We start from the raw sequence: 26,221 nt of genomic DNA on the forward strand, positions 1-26,221 counted from the left end.
CTTCCTATCAGTCCCTTAGCCTTTACTGTCTCTGGCAAAGCTGATGAGGTTCAGAATCAGGACCTGAACGCATGCAGTTCAGCATCTGGACATGGGCCAAGATCCACATTCTAAGGTATGTAGTAACTGCCACCATAGCTACAGGGGCTTTCCAGGGCTTTCTCTTGGATCTTACAGTGACCACACCAGGATTTCTAAAGAGTTATGTCAAAGAAAGCAATAGGTGTGTGGGGGGGGGGGCGGGGGGGGCGGGGAGGAGGGGTGATGGGGGGAGGAGGAAGGTACATGTACACAAAGCTGATAAGACACTTTCAAACCCCAGAAACATGTCTTTGTTTAGCATTGTCTCTAGAAAAAGAGTTTTAAAAAATATAAACTCAATCCTTCAATCACCAAATATTTATTGAGCACATGCTCTGGACAAGGCACAATGCTATAGGAGATACAAAAATTGTTAAGACACACTTTGTTACTTCAAAGGCTCAGAGACCAAAATCAGGAGCTAGGCTATCAATCTAGTCCAATTCCCTTATTTCAGAAATTATAAAATTGACCACCCTTTATTGAACATTGACCACAAGCCAGGAAAGGTTGATGTATTTTATATGATTACCTCATATAACCCCCAATAAGCCTGTAAGGAACAACAACAACTAACGTGTAAGATCGTATTAAATGCCTGCTGGGCACTATGCTAATAAACACCAAACAGGATTACCTCATTTAACCTCCAATTCTAGAAGCAACTACTGCTGCTACTGCTACTACTATTTACTAAGCCCCCATTACATGCCAGAAACCACTTTAAACACTTACAGAAATGAGCTCATTTCATCCTCCCAGAGGCTTTATTGTACTGAATAAGTGAGACTCAGAAAGCTTAAGACACTTGCCCAAAGGCACACAGCTGATAAGCCCCAGAAGTGGGATGAACTCAAAACCCATTGGACTGTGACATCTGGATTCTTAACCACCATGCCACCTGCGCAGTGTGCCTAAAAACTAATAATGATCTAAGTGAGCCTCTGAAGTGTGAAGAGTTAGTTTTAAGACAAGAAAGGATGTCATGAATCAGGATACAATTAGGCAAAGGACAAGGGAGTCTCTTTTTCCTTTCTAAAGGCAGAGACCATTGTTTTATTCATCTCTGCATGGCCCCCAGGGTCCTTGTTAAGTGGTCTGGATTTGGAGACCTATGGATCTCCTCTAGGAAGACTTCTGGGAGAGGATGAGGGTTAGAACAGAATTATTATAGTGCTCAGAATGCACAAGAGGAGGTCTCCGAATGGAACAGTCCAGCTGAATGTAGTCATGGTGGCTTTGGGGGACCATCCAACGTGTAGGCCAACTTTAGATCTCAGCTGTCTCCATTTTCCTCAAAGAAGTAAGTCTAAAGTGGTAAGAGGAAAGGAAATCTGGCTCTCAGACCCTTAAAGCTTTTACTCATTCGAATATACATTTATTCTAAAAGCTACTGGGCCCCAAAGTCAACTCTCTTTGTCTACTGAGTTCATCAGTGGAGATGTTCTCTATTCCAGCACAGTGTGCATTTCAAACCTTGCTTCCCTGAACGATTCAAGTCCAGATAAAGAAAATCCATTGCTTCCCTCAAATAAGGGAAGCAACATTGTAACATAAAAACTCTAAATCCTTGTTTTTGGCCACAAAATTCTAAAAGCTGTCCCATATTTCATAATTTACCAATTAAATTTTATCAGTTACCTAATGGACAAATGAGTCAGCTCCTCCATGTGAAACTGTCAAGAAAGTAATTTCCTGTTACATACAGGTATTGAAAGACTAGTGATAATTGGACATGGTGATTAGAATCCCATTTATGCTATACTGGTAACACCTCTTAGTTCCTAAGGGCTGAGTGTGCAGAGCCCTAGGGTAAGAGAAGGAAATGGGTTTAAGTGGTAGTTGAATATTATCTAAACTACCCCCAAAAGATGAAGTGGAGGCTTTGATGTGCTGCCACTTTTAAGAAGCAAAGGTGATCCTAGGCTCACCAGAGACGGGGGCAATAAGTAGCTTAAAGTAGCTATGTTACACTATTTGGCTTACTGCAATCAGGAAACATCTGTCTAAAAAGCCTGCTGTCATAGTTTGTAGTATTTCAGGAGCATCAGTCTCTCACTGTGCCACCCTTTCTGATTGCCTGTGGGCATAAATGAGGCAGGATTCAAAGAGGAGATAGACTAGAATCTACCAGTGCTACTGGGCGAAGTAATTCTCCACTTGCCCCTCCAGGTCCATTTTCCACCCTGCTCTGTGTCAAGAGATGAGAATGGATGACCTTTACGGAAGTACATCAATGGGCTTCCCAGACCTCTGGTTTCAGCTGAATCTGCAGGAGATTAGACAGCAGAGGAAGAGTGTTCATTACCCACCACCCTCTTTGCTGACCAGATGTGGCAGTGACTTGATCCCTATCAAAGGTCCAGCTCCTCTCTTCTTTGGCCATAGCTTGCTGGCATTACCTCAACCTCATCCACTCTCTTGCTTACATCTTAAAAAATTCTGTATCCACTCCACCCCCGTCCCATCAAGCTTAGGGTGATCTCCCTGCTTTTGTAAGCCCTGATGTATTTTACCAACTCTTGTTAATAGTGCCTTCAATAACCTTGTTAATAGTGCCTTCAATAACCTTTCCTTAATTACCTGTCTCCTGTGGGACCCTGACGCAGTTGGGATCCTCGACTAAAAGCCTTAATACTAATACCACCTGATAATAATTAACCTGTTTAATTTAATACAACCACTGGCAACAGGGCACTTCAAATCAGCAAAAGTCTCTCCTATACATACTTGCTTATAATATTTCTTGGGAAACTAGGAGGAGGTGGACAGTCACTCCCTAAGGGCTAAGTTCCAAATGGCCAACACTATTGACAACTTGGATCAGAAAACGCTTTCTTTGTGTGGAACACCCCAGGACTGACTTCTCACAAACTCTGATCAAGACAAACTCCCTGCTGTGGATCAGTGACATCCTGAGTGTCTCAGGGAGCCTTTACTGAGGACAAAGGAGGGGGACATAGACACTAGAGAATACCACTGACCTGAGGCTACAGTAATGAATCCCAGGCCTGGCTTCATGAACATTCAACATGATTTTGGAAAATCACACCCACTATGAATGGGGATTAACTTTATACTGACAACTAAAATCTTTTAAATAATATCGAATCTGCTCCAGTCAGGAAGTGCAGTTGCTCTGCCTATTTGGTCCAAGCACTTAGTAAAGAGTTACTTGGGTGGAAGGGATGAGCCAGGGAGTCTCTAGCCCAGTACCTCCTGGAACACAAAGAGATTCTTTTCCCTTTTATTTTTTCAGGACAGCAGAAATTAGAGTGAGGGTAGGCATTAGGGGGAGGGTGGATGAAGGAGGAGGGAGAGTCTGCAAACAAACCGGCCATTTATCTCTGGGGTGTCTTTCTACCTTTTCCTACAGCTGAGTAGCCTGGGGGCAAGTTGTCTGCCAAGCTTCCCCGCCCGTGTAAACACTCCGGCACCAGCTGGGGTTTGGAATCTGCTGAGTCTCTGCCAGCTGGCGACCTGGAGATGGTCAGATTAAAGGAATGCTTAATGAGTGAGGGGGTGGGAGACAGAGGCTGTATTTACACAGAGGGGGTCTGCAGGGGTCAGTAAGGCACTGGCCGAAGGGGCCTCTGGAAGTGGAAAAATATGAAGGGAAGAGGAAAAGGGGTTTCAATGTGCCCAAGCACCATGCTCCACCCAAATGGCTCACGGCTGTTATGTTCATTTATTTTTTTCCTTTTAAAAACTGACTTCTTTGTCCCCATCTCAGTCCCCTGCCCCCTCCCCCTATCTCCCAAACCAATTACACACAGCCTTTTGAAAGTTTCGCAGCTGGCTGCTTGAGAAGGCTCAGCGTGATCAGACAGCACGGACACTCAATCCTCCACAATCCCAATTTGGGAACGTTAACACGGAAACCCAAGCCACGTGCTGACAAGCAGGCCTTGGGCCACATTCAGCCCCAGCTGAGGCCAGTGTGTGTGGGGGGTAGGGGGGGATGACACAGCCAGCAAGCAGCCATCCTGGCCTCTAGCCTTACAGATACTTCAGGCTCGCCCATGCAAAGCTCAGGGGGCAAGGATTCAGGAGAGATGGCCCATCTGACAAGACCACCAGGCCATTAGGCCCTTCTGCTGCCCTGCAGAGGGTACAGGGATGGGGGTGGGCAGGGAACAAGAACAGACTGAAGTCAAAAGTCCTGGTGGCCACACCTGCTAGGAAGGCCACCTGCACCCCTACTGAAGCACCTGCAAGTATCTAAATACCAGATGCTATATATATTACCAAGAAGAGGAAGCAGGCATCGCTCAACAGCAAAAGAAAAGAAGTACTGGGAAAAGGTGAGACCTGCTCTTCAGCACCTCAGCCACAAACCAGATGGAGCCTCAGGCCACGGCCATCTCCTTCACTAGGCCTTGGGGTTTTTACCCCTTAGCAGGTGTTCTCCGAAGTCCTTTTGCTCCCATGGAGTCTTCCCCGTGCTTCTGGGACAGGGATTCACCTACATGTGCAGGGTTCAAGCCCGGCTCTTCATGCTCCCTTAGAAATCCCCGCCACAGTGGCCACTTGCATTCCGGTGACACTCAAATCTACTTTTCCTATTGAGATCTTTCTCCTGAGGGACAGTCCTGCATCTTCACCTAAATAAGCGCATTGTTAACTCCCATTTGGCATGCCGATAATCTAACTTTGTGTCTTTATTCCAAAAGCTGGTACCTAGGAGACATCTAGATTTGCCCATGCCCTAGGTTGCAAGCAAGGACTCCCCACCTTCCCTTAAGGCCACCTATGACTTTTTCCTTTCTTATGTTATTAAATCCATTATTTTCACTCATGGTGCTAATCAAGACTTCACACTGTCATCTCTCAGCAGCCTGTAGAAGAGGCTTCTAACTGGATTCTCTGTCTCTAGACTTAACTCTCCTTCCTCCTCACTTAGACAGGACAACCACGCTATAATAAACAACAGGCACCCCCTTCGTGGCCCCCCACTGCTTAAAGGATAATATCTCTTTAATCTGATGTTACTGAACCTCATTTCCTCTCCACCTTTGACTATCACAACTCCCCAAAATCTCAAAACAACAGTCCTAGGTGTCCTAAAGGATATTCTAGACCATTACTTCATGAAATATTCTCTAAGGCTGACAAATTTGTTTGGTACAGATATACAATATTCATTACTACTATATCAAAGGCTCTGACAAGTCCTGACGTAATGAAATCCGTTTGGCCTAGCATTTCCCAAGCCTATGTGGTCCAGGAACTTCTTGCAGCATTTCGTCTATTAAATGCTTTCTTAGATTCTCTGAGTGACTTTTCTTGCCTTGAATGCCAGCCCTCCATTTGCGCTTCTGCTTTAACTTTCCTGCCAGAGCCAGCTCCGTCCTCACCTCCTCCAGAAGCCTTCCCCACCATCCTGCCATCAGCGCCCTTGCTGCTTCCTTCCCTCACACCTGAAGCACCAGCTGCCTATACCTCTTTGCTGAGAGGCAGGAGGACACAATGGTTAATAGCCTGGATTTTGAATTCAGAAAGATCTGTGTTAAAATCCCAATTCTGCCCTCACTAACTCTGAGATGGAGTTGTTCAGCTTGCTCACTGGAGAGAGAGGTAACAGAGTCTATTAAAGATCGTTGAGGGGATTAGTGGGATTAGAAGGTCAAGTCTAGCACAAGGCCTGGCACATCACAGTATTCAATAAGTAACAATTATTCATTTTTTTATTTTTTATTTTGGCTTTGTCATTTATCATATTCTGTGTATCTTCCAAATGGGAAGCCACTGGAAGCCCCAGGGCTAAGCACTGTCCATCCCCTACCCCTGCACCTACATAAATCTACCACTAGCAGCTTCCCCTTCCACCAGACAGTCAGTAAATGCATACCCTGGGCAGGAGAGCAGAGCCATCAGCCCAAGTCTATCAATGCTGAGCAAGAAGCTATAGATCCAAATATTCTCCGAGGCAGTCAAGTACTATAACTTCATACATAAAAGCCCCTACAGGTCACTATCCTCCCCTACCCCAACCACCTGCTTCCTGCACCCATGAAAGGGTGAGAAGGCCCTTGAGAAACCAAAGTGAATGGGTCTCACCCAAAAACACACCGGGCGGCCTATTTCTGTAGCCCCACAACTGGGCAACGATGGGATGGATACCAATGTGAAGGTTTAAACTTCGAATTTTCAAATGCTCTTTCTAAAAGCTTAAATTTTACCACAAGCCATTTCATTTCATATTGACTCGTTCAGTTAATATCTGGAACTGAGAAGTTTCACATCTATTAAAATCCTGACCTGTGCTTTTCTTGATGCATTTTGTGTAGTAGTCTCTATGAATGGTTTAAAATACACTAATTTTACCCTCTAAGCCACTCTTCAAAAGGCTTCTGAAAAGCAAAGCTTTTATTTACAATAGGTAAGAATAACATCTCTAAGATCAAGGGCACAGGCTTATCTTCAAAACATCTCCAAGCTGCCCTTCTGTACCCCCTTCCTTCTCTGAGTGCTCGCTATCTCTCCCACATACCCCAATTTCCATTCCTAGCTCCAGCTTCTCTCCCTCCCTCTCTCCATTAATCTTTCCTGCTCTCCAAGCAATAGGCTCTGTCACTAATCCAAATCTTCCATCTTTCCATCTCCAAAATGAAAAGAGCTTTAACATACCTTTTCTGATCATCAAAATGCTATACAGTTTGTTGAAAACACACACACACACACACACACACACACACACACACACACACACACACCAAGCCTGGAGAAAAAAATAAAAATTAGTTGAAATGCCATCACACAGAGAAAACCACAAATTGTATTTTGATGTTATCCTTAGAGATATCTTCTTATAAAAATAAAATGAATCCAAATTTTTACAGAGAAAGGCCCACACAATATGCCATTCTGTAATCTGCTTTTTAAAAAATCACAACCATATGATTTGGACATCATTCTGTGACGCTGCATATGGAATTATGTCATTATTTTAAATTGACCTAACAAATCCTTTAATGGTAGGCATTTAGGAACAACCTCATCTTTTTAAAATGTTAGCATCTCAAAATATTTGGATATAATATTGATTGGGGTGAGGGGGAGGAGAATTTGGTCTGTGCGTTATTATTACAATCACGAAAAACCAGCGTCCGGGCATAAGAACAGAGTAAAAATTAAATCAGTCATGCTAAGTGAAAGAGCTTGAAAATATCTGTTTATAAAAGTGGTATTCAAATAGCAAAGAAAGTCCTTCAACAAAAATAACTCATAAAATGCAAAATCCCCATTATTTTAAAAAATGCAATGACAGTGAGGTCACAACCTCAGTGTAAAATATTTCAAGCTGCTGATCTCTACTTAATGTAACCTCATCTTTTTCTTTCAGGCAGGAAAGGGAGACAGCAGCACTGAAGCCATTTGATCTTCGAGAAGGGGAAAGGTGAGAGGTGATTCTGGGGCTTGAGGCACTTGAAGGAGGCTTTCATGAGGAGAATCGGGCTGAGGGCTCAGGCTCAGAGCTCACTCAGGAGAAGCCCCAGCAAACGGACTTGACCTGCACATTTCTTAACAGTCCTGGTGACCCAGACAGCAATGTTTGAATATAAAAGGTGTAGCTAGTGAGAGATGGATGTACAGACCCTGCATAACTATAATATGAAAATGAGTGGCACAGAAAAATGGCTTCCCAATGTGGCTGCAATAGTCATTCAATAAATTAACATCCATGAATAACATGGACAGAATCCTTAATGTCAGGCTCTGTAAAAGTGTTGTATGTGCATTATTAGCTTACCTGAGCCTCCCAAAAATTCAATGAAAAAGGCACAATATTTTCATTCCCATTTTACTAACTGATAACCTAGGGCAGTTAAATAACTTAATCAAGTGATCTAGTATCTTATCTATCTATATATCTGTAAGAATCAAGCAATTTGAATTCAAAGTATACACTTCCAACCTGTACCCACTTCACGGTATTTATAAGCCCCGCAAAATCTGGCACGGTGAAATGGAGATTCAGGGTACACACATCCAGATGGCTAAGGCCTCAAACCTGCAGTCTGTTTTTCAGGGGAGAGAGCCTGTGAGTTAATCATAATAAACCTTCTCTGTAAGGAGCCCTATGTACCATACAAGAATGCCACGACTGTCTTTCACTTTCAAGAGGTCTCCATGGAAATGCACAAAACCAAATGTGACCTAGAGCCAGTCCTCTCTAATATGTTTAGTTTTACACATGCCCCTGGTCTGGGACTTTGGCCACGTCACCCTGGTCATTTTTGAGATGTAAAACAGACTAAAAGCTCTTAGCAATAATCACAGAAGTCATTCCTGAAGGAAGCTGAGCTTGCAAGCTGAAAGATGGTATATTTAGCTTAAACATGACGGATGGAAGGTCTAGGATACTATATTTGGGCAAAACCGTTGATTTGAGGTTTGGTGAAGTTCTGGGTTTGGCAGAAATGTCCTTCTCCCACCCTGCCCCCGCCCCAGGCCACATGGGCATGGCTACAAGGCTTGGCTTTGGCTCTCGCACAGGCAAAATCCAACAACTTCTCCCTAGGCTCTAGAGAGCAGAGGCGGCACAACTACTCCAGGGAGTAACTGGGTGAGGTGAAGAACAACCAGCAAGCAGCCAACAGGAAGCCAGAAGAGAAGAACTCTGAAGCACTGGTTGGTAATGCAGTCCCATGAAGAGGCACAGAAGTCCCCCTAGGATCCAACCCCATAAGGGGGCACCACACAACTCTAGCCATACTGAACTGTAACCACTGGTGACAATGATGGATGATTTTCTTATCCATCCTTCTTTCTCATTAGCCTGAGCAGGAGTGTATTATTTTTTATTTTTTATTGTATGCATGTATGTACGTATGTATGTATGTATTATGGAGGGAGTGCACTTTAATCAGTTTCATGTCCCAAGCACCTTCAAGGGGTAGATGTTCAATTAATGTTTATGGAATGAATATAAAAGAGTCATGGAGACTGGTGACACAACAATGTGAATTCATGTAACAGTACTGAACTACATATTTTAAAAAATGGTTAAGTTACTAAATTTTATGTATATTTTGCCCCAATTAAAAAAAAATAATAGCACATATTACAGGAAAAAAGGTGGTGGCACTTAGTTCTAATGCTCACTGTATGAAACTTGATGAAGCGTGGGTTGAAAAATTTGAGTTTAAGAAGTGTGGGGGATGGTTTAACTGGATAACTGTTATCAACAATGGATCATGATGTGAAACAAAAAGTCACAAACAGATGACAAATATACTCAGTAGGTTCTTCCCAGAGGAAGTTAATAAAAAGACTTCTAGAAGAAGTCTTCTCTTCCAGGAAGAGTCAATAAAATGTATAAGCAGTTTCCTTCCAGGGAACTCCGCTCCAATAATTCCAACAAATATACTCTTCCTCACACACTTCCAATCCCAACCTTAGATTTAGCACTCTTATTTACTGAAAGACAGAGAAAGCTGTTCAGGAACCCACCTTCACTCGCACTTCCTTATAGGATGGGAGGGTGCTGGAAACACCCTCCCATCCTATAAGGGAGATCTGTGGATATGACATTACAAAAAAACTACTTGAAAGAGATGGTCAGACAGGTCTGAGAAATGATGGATGCTACTTTAACAAGTTTATATAATATGTGAATCCCCAAGAAAGGGGGCACGGTAGAAAGAGTTTCACGTAACTCTCTGAACCAGAACCTCCCAGCTGCCCCAGGGGTTTTAGGAAACATCAGTGTAATGGATATGACAAGTTATTTGGAACATCCTGAGCTCACATACTGGCTTCCTTATTTACTAACAGTGTGATCCTGGGCAAGTTTTTACAGTCCTCTAGACCTTATTATCTTTCTCTTAAAAATGGAGTACAGGACTCGGTCTCTGAAGTCAGAACTATGCACTTTGAGTTCTGGCTCTGGCATGTATAATAAGGGGAGCCTGGTCAGGTTACTTAGTCTTTCTAAACTTCAGTACAGTGGGAGTAATCAGAGTATCCATCCCACTGGGAGGACTGAATGAGAGAATATATATAAAGTGTTTATTACAGTGCTGAGCACCAAGTAAGCCCTCAATATACATTTGTTATTTTTGACTCTATAAACTGTGAAGTGCTCATCTCTCAGCTTAAATAGTTCATAAGACCTACTATACTATATTGACCACAAACTTATCTGGCATTTAGTTACATGCTGATATGTAGTATTATATCCTACACTGGTATCTACTGAGTCAGATATAATTCTTATCTCAAGTTCCTTTTCCTCCAAAATAGAAATGGGAGAGCTAAATGAATTTAAATGATATGCACACTTATTATAAAAAAAAAAAAAAAAATTAAAGGGAAACATATATCTTTGAAAGCTAAAGTCTTCCATAACCTAACCTCCCTGAAATATAATCAATGTTGACAGTCTGCTGTGATCTTTCCAGATTTTGCCTGTGCATATATAAACAGCTTTTTATTAAAATGGGTTCATCTTATACGAACTAATCTGTAACCTATTTTTCCCCCTCCAACATCAGTCCATGTCAATACATAAAGGTTGACCTTATCTTCTTTTAAACTATAGAGTATTCCATCATATGGCTATACCATAATTTACTCTAAATCAGTTGGATAAATGGATATTTAGATGGCTATTTAGGTTGTATCAAATGCAAGAAGGCTTTAGGGCAAAAGCTCTGTCCTGCATATTTTTGCATCCCCACTGAGTTAGCACAGTGCACGTAGTAAAACTTCAGTAAATTCTGTTATGTAAACTCTGACAATACTTGCCTCTAAACCACAGATGATTATTGGGCTGCAGTCTATTAAATATAACTCTCAATAGCCAGAATTTTTGTGTGAAGCCTGGATAATAATGAGCAACAATTGCAACGCTGGCCCTGACATATTACTCTCAGATCAAAAAGACAAACTGTTCGATATAATTTCAACTTTGGCTCCTTTTTCTGTATTAAAATTATTTGATGATAATGGTTGCCAGACGGTGGGGAGGGAGAGGGGGAAAGTAGATGGCGTAAAAGAGGTCAAATATGTGATAACAGATCTTTGGGTGGTGAACATACTATGCAATATATATATGCCTAACTGTTGAATTGTACATCTGAAACGTACTGGATTTTGTTAATCAATGTCACCACAATAAAAATAAATAAATAAATAATAAAATAAATAAAATCAAAAATATTTTTTTAAAAAAAGACAAGTCTATGGCCATGCTACCCTGAACACAACCGATCCCGTCTGATCTTGGAAGCTAAGCAGGGTCGGGCCTGGTTAGTACTTGGATGGGAGACCACCTAAGAAGAGCAAGTGCTGTAGGCGTCAAATAAATAAATAAATAAATAAATAAATAAATAAATAAAATAATTTTTAAAAAGACGAAAATTATTTGGTGACCCAGCAATTCCACTCCTAGGTATATACCCAAGAGAACTGAAAATACTATGTCCGCACGAAAACTTGTACATGAATGTTCATAGCAGCATTATTCATGTAGTATGGTGAAAACAACTCCAATGTCCATCAGCTGATGAATGAACAAAATGCGGCATTTGCACACAGTGGAATATTACTGCCATAAAACAGAATGGAGTACTGATACATGCGACAGCATGAATCGACCTTGAAAACCTCATGCTAAGTGAAAGCGGGCTATAACAAAAGTCCATACGGTGTATGATTCTATCTACCTGAAATGTCCAGAATAGGCAAATCCAAAGAGACAGAAAGTAGATTTGTGGTTGGGGAGTAAGGGAGCGATGGGACGTATCTGCTAATTGGGTTACTTTGGGGGATGATGAACATGCTCTTCAATTAGCTAATAGTTGTAAAACATGGTGAATATACTAAAAACCACTAAAACTGTACACTTGAGATGGTGAATTTTATGATATATGAATTATTTCTCAATTAAATATGGAAAAATTTCTCTTAAAAACTGGTTATCAATTGGTGACTCTTTACCACTTATTTACTGAAAGACTACTACATGAGAGCCAGCATGGTAAATCCTGTGCCAGGTGCTGGAGACACACGGTGAGCAAGACCCTTCTCCTGCCCTAGAGTCAAGTGGAGTGTGTCAAGGCCACACACCACTTAGGTGGGGGCAATAAGAACTGTGACAGCATGCCCAGGGAACGTAAAATGCTGAGGGTGAAGTAAGCGCCCTGCCCAGGGGCAAAGGGGGGCTTTCCAGAAAAGCGGGCTGTGACCCGAGAAATAAGGAGCAGAGGCCAAGCGAAAAGTGGGAGAGGAAGTCCTGAGGGAAGAATTTGCATGCAGGGCCAGAGGTAAGAGAAACATCATGGAGGGGCTGAAGGATAACCTACAGGAAAGATTCCCGGTACACAAACGCACCAAACAATGTCATCTGAGTCCTGCTATGCACCGGAGACTGTGCTAAATGCTGAGATTAACAGTGAACAAGATCAATGCAGACACTGGTTCAGCGTTCAGTATATAACTGCATATTTTTGCAGATACATGATAAATAGTCTATGGCTAACTAATTCCTTGGTTTGAACATAGTGTTTAAAAAGGACACCAACAATTTGTCAATATTAAAAAAAAAAAAACCCATGTGTGTACATATATATATATGTATATATATATATGTACACACACATACACATATAAAAAATATACATACATACATATATATGCATACACACACACACACACACAAATGCACTTAGATTTGGACCCAATCGTCCCATTTCTGGGAAAATATGCTACAAGATAGGCCTGTATAGGTACAAAATGATGTACATACCAAGCTATTCATCACGGCACTGTTTATAAGAGCAAAAGATTAAAACGACCCAAGTGTTCATCAAAAGGAGACTGGTTAAATGAATTACAGTGAACCTGCACAATGGAAGAGTATGCAACCTTGACCCAAATGAGGAAATTCTCTGTGTGCTGACATGGAAAGACCTCTAGGAGATTTTGTTAACCAAAAAAGGCAAGTGCAGATAATATGCTTCATTTTGCCTAAAAGAGGAGGCAGGGAATATACACATCCACACATAAGTATATATGTAAATCCTACCATATATTAATAGCTGCTTATATCTGCACAAACAAACTCAAGAAAGATACAGAAAAAATTTCAAAGTGGTTACCTGGAGACAGTGGGGAGGAGCTGGATGAGAAGAGTTGGGGAGGACAATTCTCAATGTATTCTTTTTTAACGAGTATTTTTGATTTTTGAACAATATGACTGTATGGCCAAAAATTGCCTATTCAAAAAAAGTCCTTTTTAAGCTTTAGAAGGCTAAGATTATAGGTTCTCCATCTGTGTGCTCATGCCAGCATTCCTAATGTGCTCACAGTCATCTCTTAGTGGTTACCTGAGAACCCAGAAGAAACAGCTTGAACGGAAAAGTTGCAAATGACCAGCAGCAGCGGCAGCAGCAGTAGAAAAGCAACTCAAATCACACACTATCCTGTGTGTGCACTAAACCATCTTCAATCAATTCACACAAACTACCCGTCAGGCACAGAGGTGCTGGGGATACTGAGAAAATGTGAAGCAACCCCTTTCCTTTCCAGGGGCTCAAAGCACTGTGTGGAGCCAGCCTCGGCCCTACTGCCTGTGACCTTCCCAGTACAAATCTGACCGAGTCACTCCGTGCTCATAAATCTTCAATGGCTCCCTACTATCTAAGCCAAGGAGCAAATCCAAACTTTCAAACTTTTGAACATGGGCCTCTGTGGCCCGAACCCTGCCCGTCAGTCCGGACTCATCTTCCATCACTTTCTCCCTTAAGCCCAACCCCTCACTTTGCGTTTGGCAACACAGAGCCACATACTACCATACCTCCCTGGCCCCATCTCTAACCATTACATATGTCCTCTCTCTGCCTGGAACACTCACTCCCCAGCAAGTCTGCCTAGATAATACACCTCAGGCCCAGCCAAAACTGCTCCTTTTAAAAATGAACTGCCCCTAACCCTCCCAGGGGGGTTATGTTCCTTTCCCTGACTCTCACTCTACCTGGCACACACAAGAGCAGCAATGACACTGTCACCTCCCTAAGGACTCGTGGCTCCATGATGGCAGAATTTTCGCCTTTTCATCCTTTATCCTAGCCCCAAGAACAGTGCTTGGCAGACAGCGAATGCTCAGTCTAAGTCTGGCTGAATGAATAAACAAGAGACATACAGAGGCAGGCAGAAAGCAGGGGTGAACTCTATAAGAGACGAAGGGCCAAGGAAAGCGTTCCCAGCAGGTGATGCCCGTGCAGTATCAGAAGTGAGCATGAAAGGAGGAGCTGTTAGATAAAAGGGGGAAAGACTTGGTTGAGATGGGAGGACAAAAGCGGGGAGGCATGAAAGAGGAGGAAAGGTTCAGAAGCCACAGGTATGTGGTTTGTGATGAGGGGGTGGGGAAGGGGCAGGGCCTGAGTGAGGTATCGAGGACAAATGTTGGTCAGACTCAGGAGGAGCCTCAAATGCCATGCTAAGCAGCCCAGACTTTAGGTGGGAGGCGCAGAAGGATTTTATATAAGGGATACCCATGCTCAGCTCCATGTCTGAGGACAATCAGTGGTAACTATGTGGAAGAGGGACCAGAGAGGAGACAAGAAGCTGAAGACCAGGTTAGGATCCACTGTAACCATTCAGGTGAGAGATGTCAAGGGCCTCAGCTAAAGCCAATGAGCGGGAAGGGTCAAGAGGGCACTTGGGAGCAATTCAGGAGGTAAAACTGATGGGACTTAGTGACCAGATGTGGAGGATGAGGCAAGGGAGAAATGACAACTGTGGGTTTCTGTTCTGACATATGCATTTGTTTTACTTCTCTCTTCTGGAGACTATGTAAACTACCGTCCGTCATGGAGGTAGGTAGAAGGTATTTAATAAAATTGTGGATGATCACCAACAGGCCTTGGCAGGAAAACCCCTAGGCATAAAAAAGGGTGCTAGAAATCAGATGAGGGAAAATCTCATGACATCTGTCTCCAGGGGTCTGGTAAAAGTTTAGACATGGAAGGCACATGACAGATCAGCTAGTTCTTTTGGTCGAGCACACTTCAAAGAATTATTTACTGACACCTCTGTCAGCACTCCCCAACAAAATGTGGGTGACCTTAGTACATAGTGAGTGCTCAACAACTTTGTGAATGAATGCTGCACATAGGCCATGCCTGTGTTACTCACTCTTCCACCAAAACAACCACAGTAGTGCAACAAATATGTCAACAAATATGTTTGCACACTTCCATCTGAGATGTCAGTGTCTTGCAGAGTAGGTATATTTACTGAATGATTTGAAAAGAAAGAAAACTGAATATCTGGGTGGTTGAATAGTTTTAAATGAAGATATTTCACAGTATGGATAATAAGAATGTCAAAGAAATGTTTCTTTCACATTTCTTGGGTAATAAAGTATCCTGTATAGCAGACCAACTTTGTCTTTTATTTCATGGTTCTATAACTGTGGCTTGTCAGAAATTTCTGGAGTTGAATTATTCAGGATAGCCAAATGTTCCATATTGCTAAAGATTTAGGTATTAAAACTTTAACATTAATCACTACATATGAAAATATTTCTAAAAAATCTTTCTGAGTATGTTGCACTTCCATGAAATTATAAATAAGCATTAGGATCAGGTACTTTACTAATCTACCATAACCTCGAAATCTACTGAAGCTGTTTGTTCGTATACTAAATGATGCCAGGTATTCATGCTTTTTTTTTTTTTCATTTTTTATGACTTCTAAGTATTTAATAATGGAGAGCCCTCCCACTTGTCAGCTACCACTAGTCTACCTACCCATGTTAACTTATTCATCTGTAATCTTGGGAACGAAATAATCAAGCTTGATGCAACTCTATGTAAAGTGTAGGTGGGATGTGAGCAAGGGCCTAGGCCACTAGCTTAGGCGTGGCATACACAGTGTCAGGGCCCAGGTTTAGGGCCACTACCCTGTTTCTCACTGTGTTCCACAAAGCAGTTTCACATAGTCAAGTTATCGTTCCAATGCTTTGCAAATGTAGTAAGAACAATAGGTAACATGTATTGGGCTCTTACCCTGTACCAGGACTTCTCTGAAGTGCTATATTTATATTAACGTTTCTAACAGATTCGTATTAACCTTGCTAATCCTCCCAACTACTCTATGACATAATATTATCCCCATTTTACGGATGAGGAAACTAAGGCAGAGAGGTTAAATAATTTACCAAGATGGTATTGCTAGGACATGGCAAACCAGAATTTAATTTAAACTATGGCCATCTGGTTCTAGGGCCATGACCTTAGCTACCGCAATCCATGGCCACTAACGGTTCCCTAAAAGAACCACACCTCAAGGATCCCTTCCCATTTATTTCTACAAAATCAAACAAAAACAAACAACAAACACTCAGAAAGTAATGTGTAGACCAGCGCTGTCTAAATGAACTTTCTACGATGATCAAAATGTTCTATAGGTGTGCGACTGAGAACCTGAAATGTGACTAGTGTGACTAAGGACCTGAATTTTTTTATTTCACTTCATTTTAATGAATTTACATTTAAATGGCCAAATGTGGCTATTTAAATAGCTACCTATTGTATGGCGGGGGCTGCTTTTGGTGACTCAAAATTGTGATATTTCAAACATTAAATGTAATGGATAATTCCTACTTGAAACTAGCTTTGGAAGAAGGTAATTAAGTACTGATACATCACCCCTCAACATTTTTTCCACCCCACACTATTTTTAATTCAGTCTCCTAATTTTGAGAAAGAACACATTTGGTCACAGGAGTTGAAGAGGCCTTCCAGATGAAGTGGGAGCTTGGAGAAGTAACAGGACTAGTTGGCCAGGTAAAGCATAAGAGCACTGCTGGGGTGTGGGTGTGCGGATGGCAGATAACACATCAGGTTTCTGACATTAGGTTCACCCTATTCTGAGAGGGACAAAAAGCCACGGAAGAGTGTATATGTGTGTAATAAGCAAATCACCAAACATGAAAATACACTCAAGCCTAGGACCCCAGGCCACACTCAGAGAATTAGCATGATAAAACCTGACTTGGCAGACCAGAAGGCACGGGCCATTCTGAGGCAGTGACCTTCTTGCTCATCCCCAGTCCCCTGGTCAGCCCTGGAGGGGCCACTGGAAATCACAAACCAAGCCAACGCCCTCTGCCACTCCTAACTCCTAACGATTCCTTTCTAATTTATGGATTTTCTCTTTCCCCACTACTGGTTCCGCTAAGCTGTATAATATGTCAAAACCAAATTTAGACTAGAAACTGATTGCAACTCAAACAAGAAATGAAACCTAGAAGTGGAGACACTAACTCAATGGAGGCACAACTTTATTTTGACTAATCCTAAATCTATAGAGCTGTGGGGGAGAGGTGCCTCCTTCCCTCTTCTCCCAATTTCTGAGTGACAATTTAAGTTTCACACACATATTCCAGCCCTGCTCTGCATAACCATGCTAAGAAGCCATGACTGAGCCACAAGATAGCTGACACCCCCAGGAAGCAAGTGGGACCGAGGGGTGAAGGGGCTGACCTGGTCCCCACAGCTACTTAATAGCAGAGCCTGGGGAAGAACCAGGCCTCCCAGGTCCCAGTCCTCACCCGTCCACCAAACACCTCCCTGCTCCAGCCACAACTCATGTCTCAAGGACTCTGGAAGACGAGTGCATGTTCACACTTCATGCCAAACTACAATTTTAAAAAAATTCAGCTATCAACCATTCCTTTCCATATCAACGTCCCTCTTCCAAACAACGGTCACAAAATCCATATAAACAAGTTATTGCCTGCCCATCGAGGTCAAAAGTTGATCCAGTACAAAGTCAGACTACAAACAAAATATACTCAAAACTCCAGAAGTGTTGGGTCTGAAAAGTTCAATTCTGCTCCAAGCTCAGAGGAATTCTCAGCAGGAAACCAGGCATTGTGAAGCAAGCCTGCAATTTCCTGCAGGACTCCAGGAATTGCTGAAGGGAGGCTGTTTATCCTAGGAATGCTCCTCCAGGTCAGGAGCCCCCTGACTGCTCTTAACCTTCAGGAAAGGAGCTGATAAGACATCCCTGGCATCTCTAATCCTAAAGCCACATTCTACATTCTCATTGACTCTCAATGCTATCTTCTGGCACATTCCAGCACTGCAGGAGGCAGAGAGACCAGACCGTAAACACTTGTTGACTAACCAGCCCTGGGCATTCTGCAAAGCAAGCGGGAGGTCACCAGAGGAAGGAGGGGCATGTTTGTAAAACTTACATCTCTACCCTTTATCCTGAGGTAGGCACACCCTTCTCCCTCCCCCAAAGCCACAGAAGTCCTCAAAATGGTGGTTGAGTCACTACAAAGTCTCTATAAAAAGAGTATCTACATCTTTATAATAAACATTAAGGAAAAACTGATTAAATTAATAACACCTTGCCCTTGCAAAATTCAGTTTTATTTCAAAACTATCTTCCTACTTCAAAGACAGGGTGATTGAGGCTTAAAGGATTTTGTCCTTCTCACCCCAGGCATGACTGTCACCTCCGTAAACTGAAAAGGAACTTTACAGATCATGTTGGAATTTGATGGTAAAAAAATCTTAGGAAGCCATATGGAAGTTCTTTTAACCTCAACTAAGGTTTCAATCAATAAAGGCCTCCTAGTACTAGAAATTGCACCTATGCATGGGCACGCAGATAGGCGCATGCAAACACACACACGCACACACTGCCTTTGGTCATTTCATTTATTCACTAGGCTATACGGTACAAGAGTCCCAGCTATGCCTCACAAGATATCTAGAAGTGACTGCCACTCCTCTCCTCTGACTACTGACTCAGGGTGTTAGGTCTCAAGTCAATAAACCACTGCCTTTCCACCAATAGCAATCGCTTGAGGTTGTGACCCAACAAACACTCTATAAGTGTGTAAGCTGCACCTGCCACTTACATCGGGTTCAAGACCTGACTCCTATCCATAATAGTTTATCAGCTTTAAGCAACCACAATGTGACCTCTTTGAGGACAGGGACCCCACCATATTCATCTGCATTTCCAGAGTTCAACACAGGCAAACAGCAGGCACTCAGTAAACATCTGCCAAATAAATGAACCCAGCACACTTAAGAAAGATATATCATTTTCAAGTCTTCTACACAAAGGTCGTGTCTAGAATTCCAGTAGGCATATGTGTAAGTAGAAAATGCAGTGGACTTGAGTCAGAAGATGTGGGTTCGAGCCCCTAGAGTTTGCTAAAAATTCACTCTTACTGTCCTGGCCAAATCTCCCAGTCCTAGGGAAGGGGGAGTCTTATTTCCCTCTTCTGTAAACACAGAAGGTTACTTCTTGGTTTCCATTTCACCCTTAAACTTGTAAAAGGCAAAGAAAAGATGTGCCCTTGAGCTATGGCCACAATATTAACCTGACGATAAGGGCAATGAAAATAAAACAGCCAGAGGCAGCTACTCTTAACACAGATGTTGGCTAATAACAGGCAGTAATTTTAACAGCAGGTAAAGCCCATTTGCCTATGTTCACATGTGATACACACATTTGAGTAATTCTCTGTAGTCTCTTTCAGGGAGATGCAAATTTCGATGATTGTTCCAGGCAGAAAAGCCTCCAAGTGGAACAATGACACACAGACATTACTTCCAGGTAATAAACAGATTCTACTCAGACAAAGAAAAATAAAGCAGCCTGTGGCTACATTCCTGTAGACGCGCTCCATTTGTGGAAGCACCGGGGCTGAGCTCTAAATGTGAGCCAGACGTGGCTGAATTCTCATTTTGGCTCCAACTCTGTAACTCGGAGCGGATGGTCCTCAGCCAAGTCTCTCCTCTAGAAGCCAGGCTCTGGATGGGTATGACAACCCTCATAAACCATCCAGATTACAGGGTGAAGCTAGTAAAGCATTTCACAGATGTAAAGTGTTGCCAACTCCTCAAGACAATTGAGGAAAGCTGTCAAGAGGCAACGTGGCTCAGGGTAGAGAGCCACAGAACAGCACCTCACCTAATCCTGGGCTCCCACAAACTCACTGGAGGGCTCCAGAGGCCTAAGAGACCCCCACTTACGATCTGGCTACATTTCCTCTAGTGAAAAGCAAGGAAAGCTGTGTGAACCTACATTATCCAGAAGAGCCTCCTGCAAAGCTCTCTAAACCACACAACTAACTCACAATGTTAACTGGTTGTGACTGTCAGGCTTGATTCTCTTTTATGTGGGGACATTTGACACAGTGGAGGTAAATCAAGGCAAAGCATTAGATTTATAAAAGATAAAAGTCTGCTCATGAAATAAGAAGCTGTGTCAGGAGCCATGTTAGTCGTTTTACTGTTTTATTTTCCTTTCCTTAACCATTAGGTAGGTATCACTGGATACCAGATACACAGCACTGGATAAAAAGGTTAAGAGATAGTATCAGGAAAGTTCCCACCAAAGCCTGCTAATAGTGCTCTCTCTGATTAGAAAGCAATTCTGTAGTTTGAGAACTCTAATCCAGTCTTATCAACCCTCTGGGCTTTGTCATTTATCAGGGTGGGAATGGGAGGTACATCAGTTATGCCACAGAGTGATTTCTGGGGCCCCTGCCCATGAGGAAGCAGATCATAAAGAAGCTCATGCTTGCCAGAGTGAAGTTTTCACCATAGCAACACATGTTACTCTACAAATAGTCAGGACTAAAGCGCTCTGTTGCGACCGGTCTGGGCAGTGCCCCCAAGAACTGAGCAACTGAGGGTTCAGAAAACAGAGGGGGCAAAAGAAAAGTGGCCCCTATTGGGCTTGCGGGGCAGCCTCCTCATGGTTTTTCCTCCTCCGCACAGCTGACAGTGGCAGCACAGCACCAAGATCTTCCAGCACCCACAGCCCGTGCTCTCGTAAGGTGGATGGCAGAGAAAACAGAGGTAGAGCAGCTGCATCACAGGCTCACTGAGGAAAAGAGGGACTCTTGTAGACGAAAGCAGACAACTAGCAGTGGAGAACTTGGGGGGAAAGGGCTCATCGCAAAGCGTTTCACATCTAAAACGAAATACAATGAGCTGGTCTGATGGTAGAAGGTCTACTCAGATCCGACAGCGTGGTTGTTGAGACTCTGGGTTAAGTGCCTTTGTGCCAGGCACAGGGCTGGGCATCTAGACAGGTATCAGTCTTCATCCTGCAGTCAGGGTTAATAACGCACTAATGCCACCCTCCTGGCTATCACATTTTGCCAAGGAAAGAAATAAGGATAACAGATGTGCCTTGTGTCCTGTAGGACAGGGTGATGCTTGAGGACATACCAGGAGAGGAACTAGTTCCAACGTTTTGCTCTGTTGCTCAGATCACTGAGCAATGAATGTAGAAATCCAACCACAGAACAAGGGCACCCAAGAGAATCAGCAATCCTTCCCAGTTTCCCCTGACTAATTTTTCCGGTACACTACTGGTGGACCACGTCAGAGGCTAGAGAGGAAGATGTGTAAAGCCAGGAACTATAAAAGCTTGCAAAGGGAAGTCTTCAAATGTGCATTAAAAGTTAGTCAAAGAAAGACAACATATGTCCACATATGTGCTGTTTATATACTTCTTTGTATTAACACAATATTATCAGGCCTGTTTTATAATGCTAATATTAAGAGACAGGACCAGAAGCCTCACTTTGGATTATGATGCCTAAAGGTATATCTGGGAGGATGTGAACTGGTGCCATAGAACCCACATGCTAAGATGTGCAACACTACGGGCTTCCACTGTACATGCTGCAAATACACCACCCTGACAAGTCAATTAGATACAGGGAAGAAGGAAGTTTCTGGAGAAATGGTCACTCTACCACACCTGGCTCCAAAACAATGAAAAACCAAACACCAGCCACTACCGCAAAATTCCTCCAAGTCCTAAACTTTGAAGTTATCACAGACCAAACAGGAACCAAAATTACAAATGATGGGCCCAGAATTTTAGAAACATTTCCCTGTTGCAGAGCCAGCAGAGCTTGCAAATGAGCTTTAAAATAAGCAAAGTTTCTGTCAAGAAATGACATTTTAGAGGTAATGTGTAAGTTGCTTTCTCTCTGCTCCATGCACCCCCTTTTTCTCATTCTGTATGTGCTAATGAGAGTTTCCCTCTCTCCCTGCCTGTTTCATTTTGAAACGTGGCACTGAATGGGACACTGGAAATTGAAGAGAAAGGGAGTAGTGGGAGAGACTGCTTTCAAATCTGACACACGCATCACACACACCCCAATTGGTGATACACACACACCCCAACTGGCCGCCCACCCTAAAGGACAGTCAGGCAGGACTCCACCTAAGACAGGACTGAAGGACTAAACTGTTGAGCAGAAAACTCCCCTTGTACCACCTCTCCCAAAGCAGAGTTAAGAAAGAGAAAGCTGGAAGGGAAGGAGGGGGAAAATAAAGCTCCACATTCCTGACATTTTTTAGCCAAGTGCTGTGGCTGCACATAACAGCTCTATTCCAAACAGCCTGCAGGACAGAAAGAAAACCTGAGTTCAGGGTAAAGAACCTGCCCCCTAACTTGTATGTAAATGGGAGACGGAATCTTAGCATGGCCCAAAACTAAACCAAAAAGAAGAGGAGATTCACCCTTTCATGTGTATTCCCAAAAGGAAGTGATCCCAAGGGGAGGAACTGGAGTCATCATCTCCCAGGGGACAGAACTGAAGTACTGGGGTGTCTGAGGGGAAAACTAGCCAGCTGGAGAAGTGGCAAGGCAGGAATGAGATAGAGATCGGTAAGGTGCTGCCTCCGGTCTGAGGAGAGGGGCCCAGTTCATTGGCAAAGGCTGGGCAGGGGACCCCAGAGGCAGCAGTGGCCAGGAGACTCACTCTTTGTGGAAAGAATTATAAATGAGTTTTCCTGACTCAGCTTCTGAATGAAGGAATTCTAGCTGTGCCCAAGTTAGAAAGCCAAGAACCTGCCACCTCTCCTCTCTTCCGGTTTCCTCCTTCCCTTTCCACCTCCTTCTGTCCTCACTTCTAGAAAAAGCGTGTTAATGCCGGACTGCTCCCTCTATATATATCCCTATATATACACATAGACACCACACCTCCAGGGGAGAACCCAAAAGACTCTAAGTGACATTTAGTAAGTCCTGTGCTGGCTTATGAGGCAAGACCCCTGGCTTTACTACAAATGTAAAGATGCCCACATGTGTTTCTCTGAGGACCCTAGAAATAAATGAGCCGTTTCTGCTCTCATTTGGTAGGGAAAGCAGAGTTCCAAAAATCTGAGTTCCCTTCCAAATACCTATCTCTGTGGAGACTCAGTAGGAATAGACAATGAAAATCTACTATGTACATAGCACAGCAGAACACACATCCTTCATAAGGGAGGTGCTGCACAACCCTCCTTCTCCCGGACCAGCACATACCAGCAATCCCACAATGTGCCTTCCAGAAAGAGACTCCTGCCCTATAAGCCCAGAGGCACAGGTCCAAGGTTCTACAGGATGAGGGTGGTAGGAAGAGGGAGCCTGCAAGTATGTCAGCCAAGGCCTGTTCCACACTCCCCAGTCCAAATCCAACAAAGGGTGGAGAGAAGTTTTGTTGTTGTTGTTGTTATTGTTTCCTTCTTTGGGCCTTTTCTCTTTTGTTAGGTACTCGGAGTAAGGGCTCCTAGTATTTTTCAACTCCCAGAGTGCCAGGTTTAATATACTGGCCTTTCCAAGACTACAGAGGCAGGGAAGGCAGGATGTACCAAGCTTAAATATTAGGCAGCTCTTTTTGAACAAAGATAGAGCAGGTAGAGCCACAAATCTGAACAAATGCCAGAAATACAGCAGAGAGAACCATAAGGCTATGCAAGAGACTTCGCTGGCTGCAGAGCGTGTGGCTATGAGGTCTACAGCTGTCACGTGTGTCTTTCCAACCACACCCTCCAAGACTGGTGACACGGCACTGGGAGGCCTCTTAGAATGGAGGACAGCAAATAGATACAAATAGGACAGAGGGTATTTGCTGGACAAAACATATTCTCTCTTATTTTGTTAATCTATTATTATGATAAATAATACTAGGACCTCAGGAGTAAAGCGACTTGTTTTCACATTTGTAGAATATGTTATGGCTTTTGTTGCTTACATGAGCTCAGTTAAATCTTACAATAAGCCCACGAGGAAGATAGTTTTTACTAACAATGGGGAAACTGAGGCTGCAGGGAAAGATTAGTGATTGAGCAGGGACTGGGACAAAGGAACAACCCTGGCTTAACAAAGCCCTTTCCAATATACCATTAGAGCTGCGGGGGTGGGAGAAAGGAGGGAGGGATTGAAATAAAAGAGCACTACCAAGATCTGAAGAGCAGATCCCAATCCTAATCTCAAGTTTATTTCCTACAGACGCTGAAGCCCAGCCAGGGACCCTCACCAATCTAACCTCGACTCGGCCACCATAAGAATGTCTCCAGCTTGAGAGCAGCTTCACTGGCCAATTAGGACCCTTGTCATCCATGGAGAGGGGATAGGGAGCCCAGAGACAGAGACACTGAAGGAGAAATTAGCCACACTAGGAATCCTCCATCCACAAGTTAGTTTACAAATGGTTACAGCTTCCTAATCCCATTCCTGAGAATGCCGATAAGCAACCCTACCCACAAGGGAGGACAAGGCTCTGCCTCGGAGTAGACCACTGTGATAGTGAGGGGAGTGTCACTGACGTATCTCACTCTTGAGACAAGATATACCGACAGCAAGCCCTATACTCAGCTTCCTCCAGTTCTCGTTTTTGAATATCAGTTTTTTCCCTCTCTTGGGTGCAGGAAGCCCTTTTCCATCACATCCCTGGGATCCTGACCCCCTGGGGCTTACTAAAAGTCCCAGTTCTGTGAGGCCTGCAGTAACTCGTGGCTGTGGGGGATAGGACTCCGTCTTCTCCCCGATACAATACTCTCAAAGCTCTGAGAGCATCACTTCTCCCCTAAAAGCAAGGGTATCCCGGTCCCTCTCCTTGGCCCTGTAACAGGGAGAAGCTCTGGGTCCACCAAAGACGGATCTAAAGGAACAGTCCACAGAGTGATAAAGGGTATATGAAAACTGGCGTTTCAGGCAAGAGCAAAAAAAGGTGGAGGGGCCGCGTGGGGAGGGCGGCAGAAGGGCTCTGCTGGTATGGGGCCAGGGCACCACGTGAAGACTCCTAGCAACATTCCAGAACTAAAGATGTAAAAGACCCTGAAAATACGGTGGGAGGTGGAAAAGGGTCGGGGTCCCTCCCACTGGAAAAGCCCGGAAGAGCTGGCAGCCTCCTCTTGGGAGACGGAGTTGTGCAATGACTGCGGGTCTGGGAGTCTCCGGGCTTGGCTCCCGGACACCAGAAAGGAAACCCCACTGGTCGGCCCAGGGTGGCAGTGCTGCGGTTGGTTCGAGGCCAGGAGTAGGATTCAGAGCTGCAGAGAGCGCTGCAGGATATGGTGGGTGCTCAAGGGGTCCGCGGAGCCGGCGGGGTTGGGGGAGGGAGGTGGTGTCTGGGCTGACTAGGAGGCCAACGGGGTACAGTGCACAAAGCCAGGGGTGCAGAAAACGTACATGGCAGCCCCGCGTCCCAGCTCAGACGAGGATCCCGGCGACCTGCAGGGATCTGCCGGGCGTCGCACAAGAAAGGGCACCCTCCTTCCCCAGTCTCGCTCACCTCGAACATAAGCCCGATGAGGACGCAGAGCACCAAGCAGAAGCCGATGTCCGCGTGGTTGTGGATGACGAACTCCTGGCTGAAGAGCGGGTAACTTTTCGTCCTCCTGCGGAAAGCCATGGCAGCGGGCGCGCAGCGGCCGGCCGGGCCCGCACCCTGCGCTCAGGAGCCGCGGCGCAAACTTCTCCAGCCCCGGCCCGGTCCGCCCGCCGGCCCGCCGCGCTCCCGCCCGCCGGCCAAGCGCCCAAGAACTTCTGGGGCCCGCCCCCTTCCTCCGTCCGCCCCCGCCCCCGCCGCCCGGAACCGCCCCCGGCCGCAGCCCCCTCCTCAGCCGCGGCCCGCACTCCGCGGGCTGAGCGCTCGGCCCCGCCCCCCGCGCGCTTAACCCTCGCGCCGCCGGGGTCGCTCCGCGGCTGGGGCGGGTGCGCGCGGCCCCGGTGCCCCTCGCGCCGGGCTCCCTTGGCTGCGCGCCCGCGCCGCGCTCGGCCGCATTCTGGCTACTGCGGCCCGGACGCGTCCCGCGCGGGCCAAGCAGGCCGCGGGGTCGTAGACGCCGGCCCTGCCCTGCCCGGA

The 26,221-nt window shown here is 44.5% G+C and overlaps 1 protein-coding gene and 1 pseudogene across 2 annotated transcripts in view; one reads left to right on the forward strand and one right to left on the reverse strand.

Annotated features, from left to right (window-relative positions):
- TRAM2 (translocation associated membrane protein 2) overlaps positions 1–25,907 on the reverse strand; it is a 69,338-nt gene extending 43,431 nt beyond the window's left edge. The window contains exon 1 of one of the 2 annotated variants that reach the window (XM_016129586.2): positions 25,649–25,907. In XM_016129586.2, coding sequence (XP_015985072.1) covers positions 25,649–25,768 — 120 coding nt within the window. In that variant the 5' untranslated portion in view covers positions 25,769–25,907. The remainder of the gene's footprint in view (positions 1–25,648) is intronic. The other variant, XM_016129593.2, reaches the window with a different exon arrangement.
- LOC118605602 lies at positions 11,267–11,385 on the forward strand (annotated as a pseudogene).
- Positions 25,908–26,221: the final 314 nt, after the last annotated feature.

This window comes from Rousettus aegyptiacus, unplaced genomic scaffold (genome assembly GCF_014176215.1).
Source record: "Rousettus aegyptiacus isolate mRouAeg1 unplaced genomic scaffold, mRouAeg1.p scaffold_m13_p_1, whole genome shotgun sequence".
Classification (NCBI taxonomy): Eukaryota; Metazoa; Chordata; class Mammalia; order Chiroptera; family Pteropodidae; genus Rousettus; species Rousettus aegyptiacus.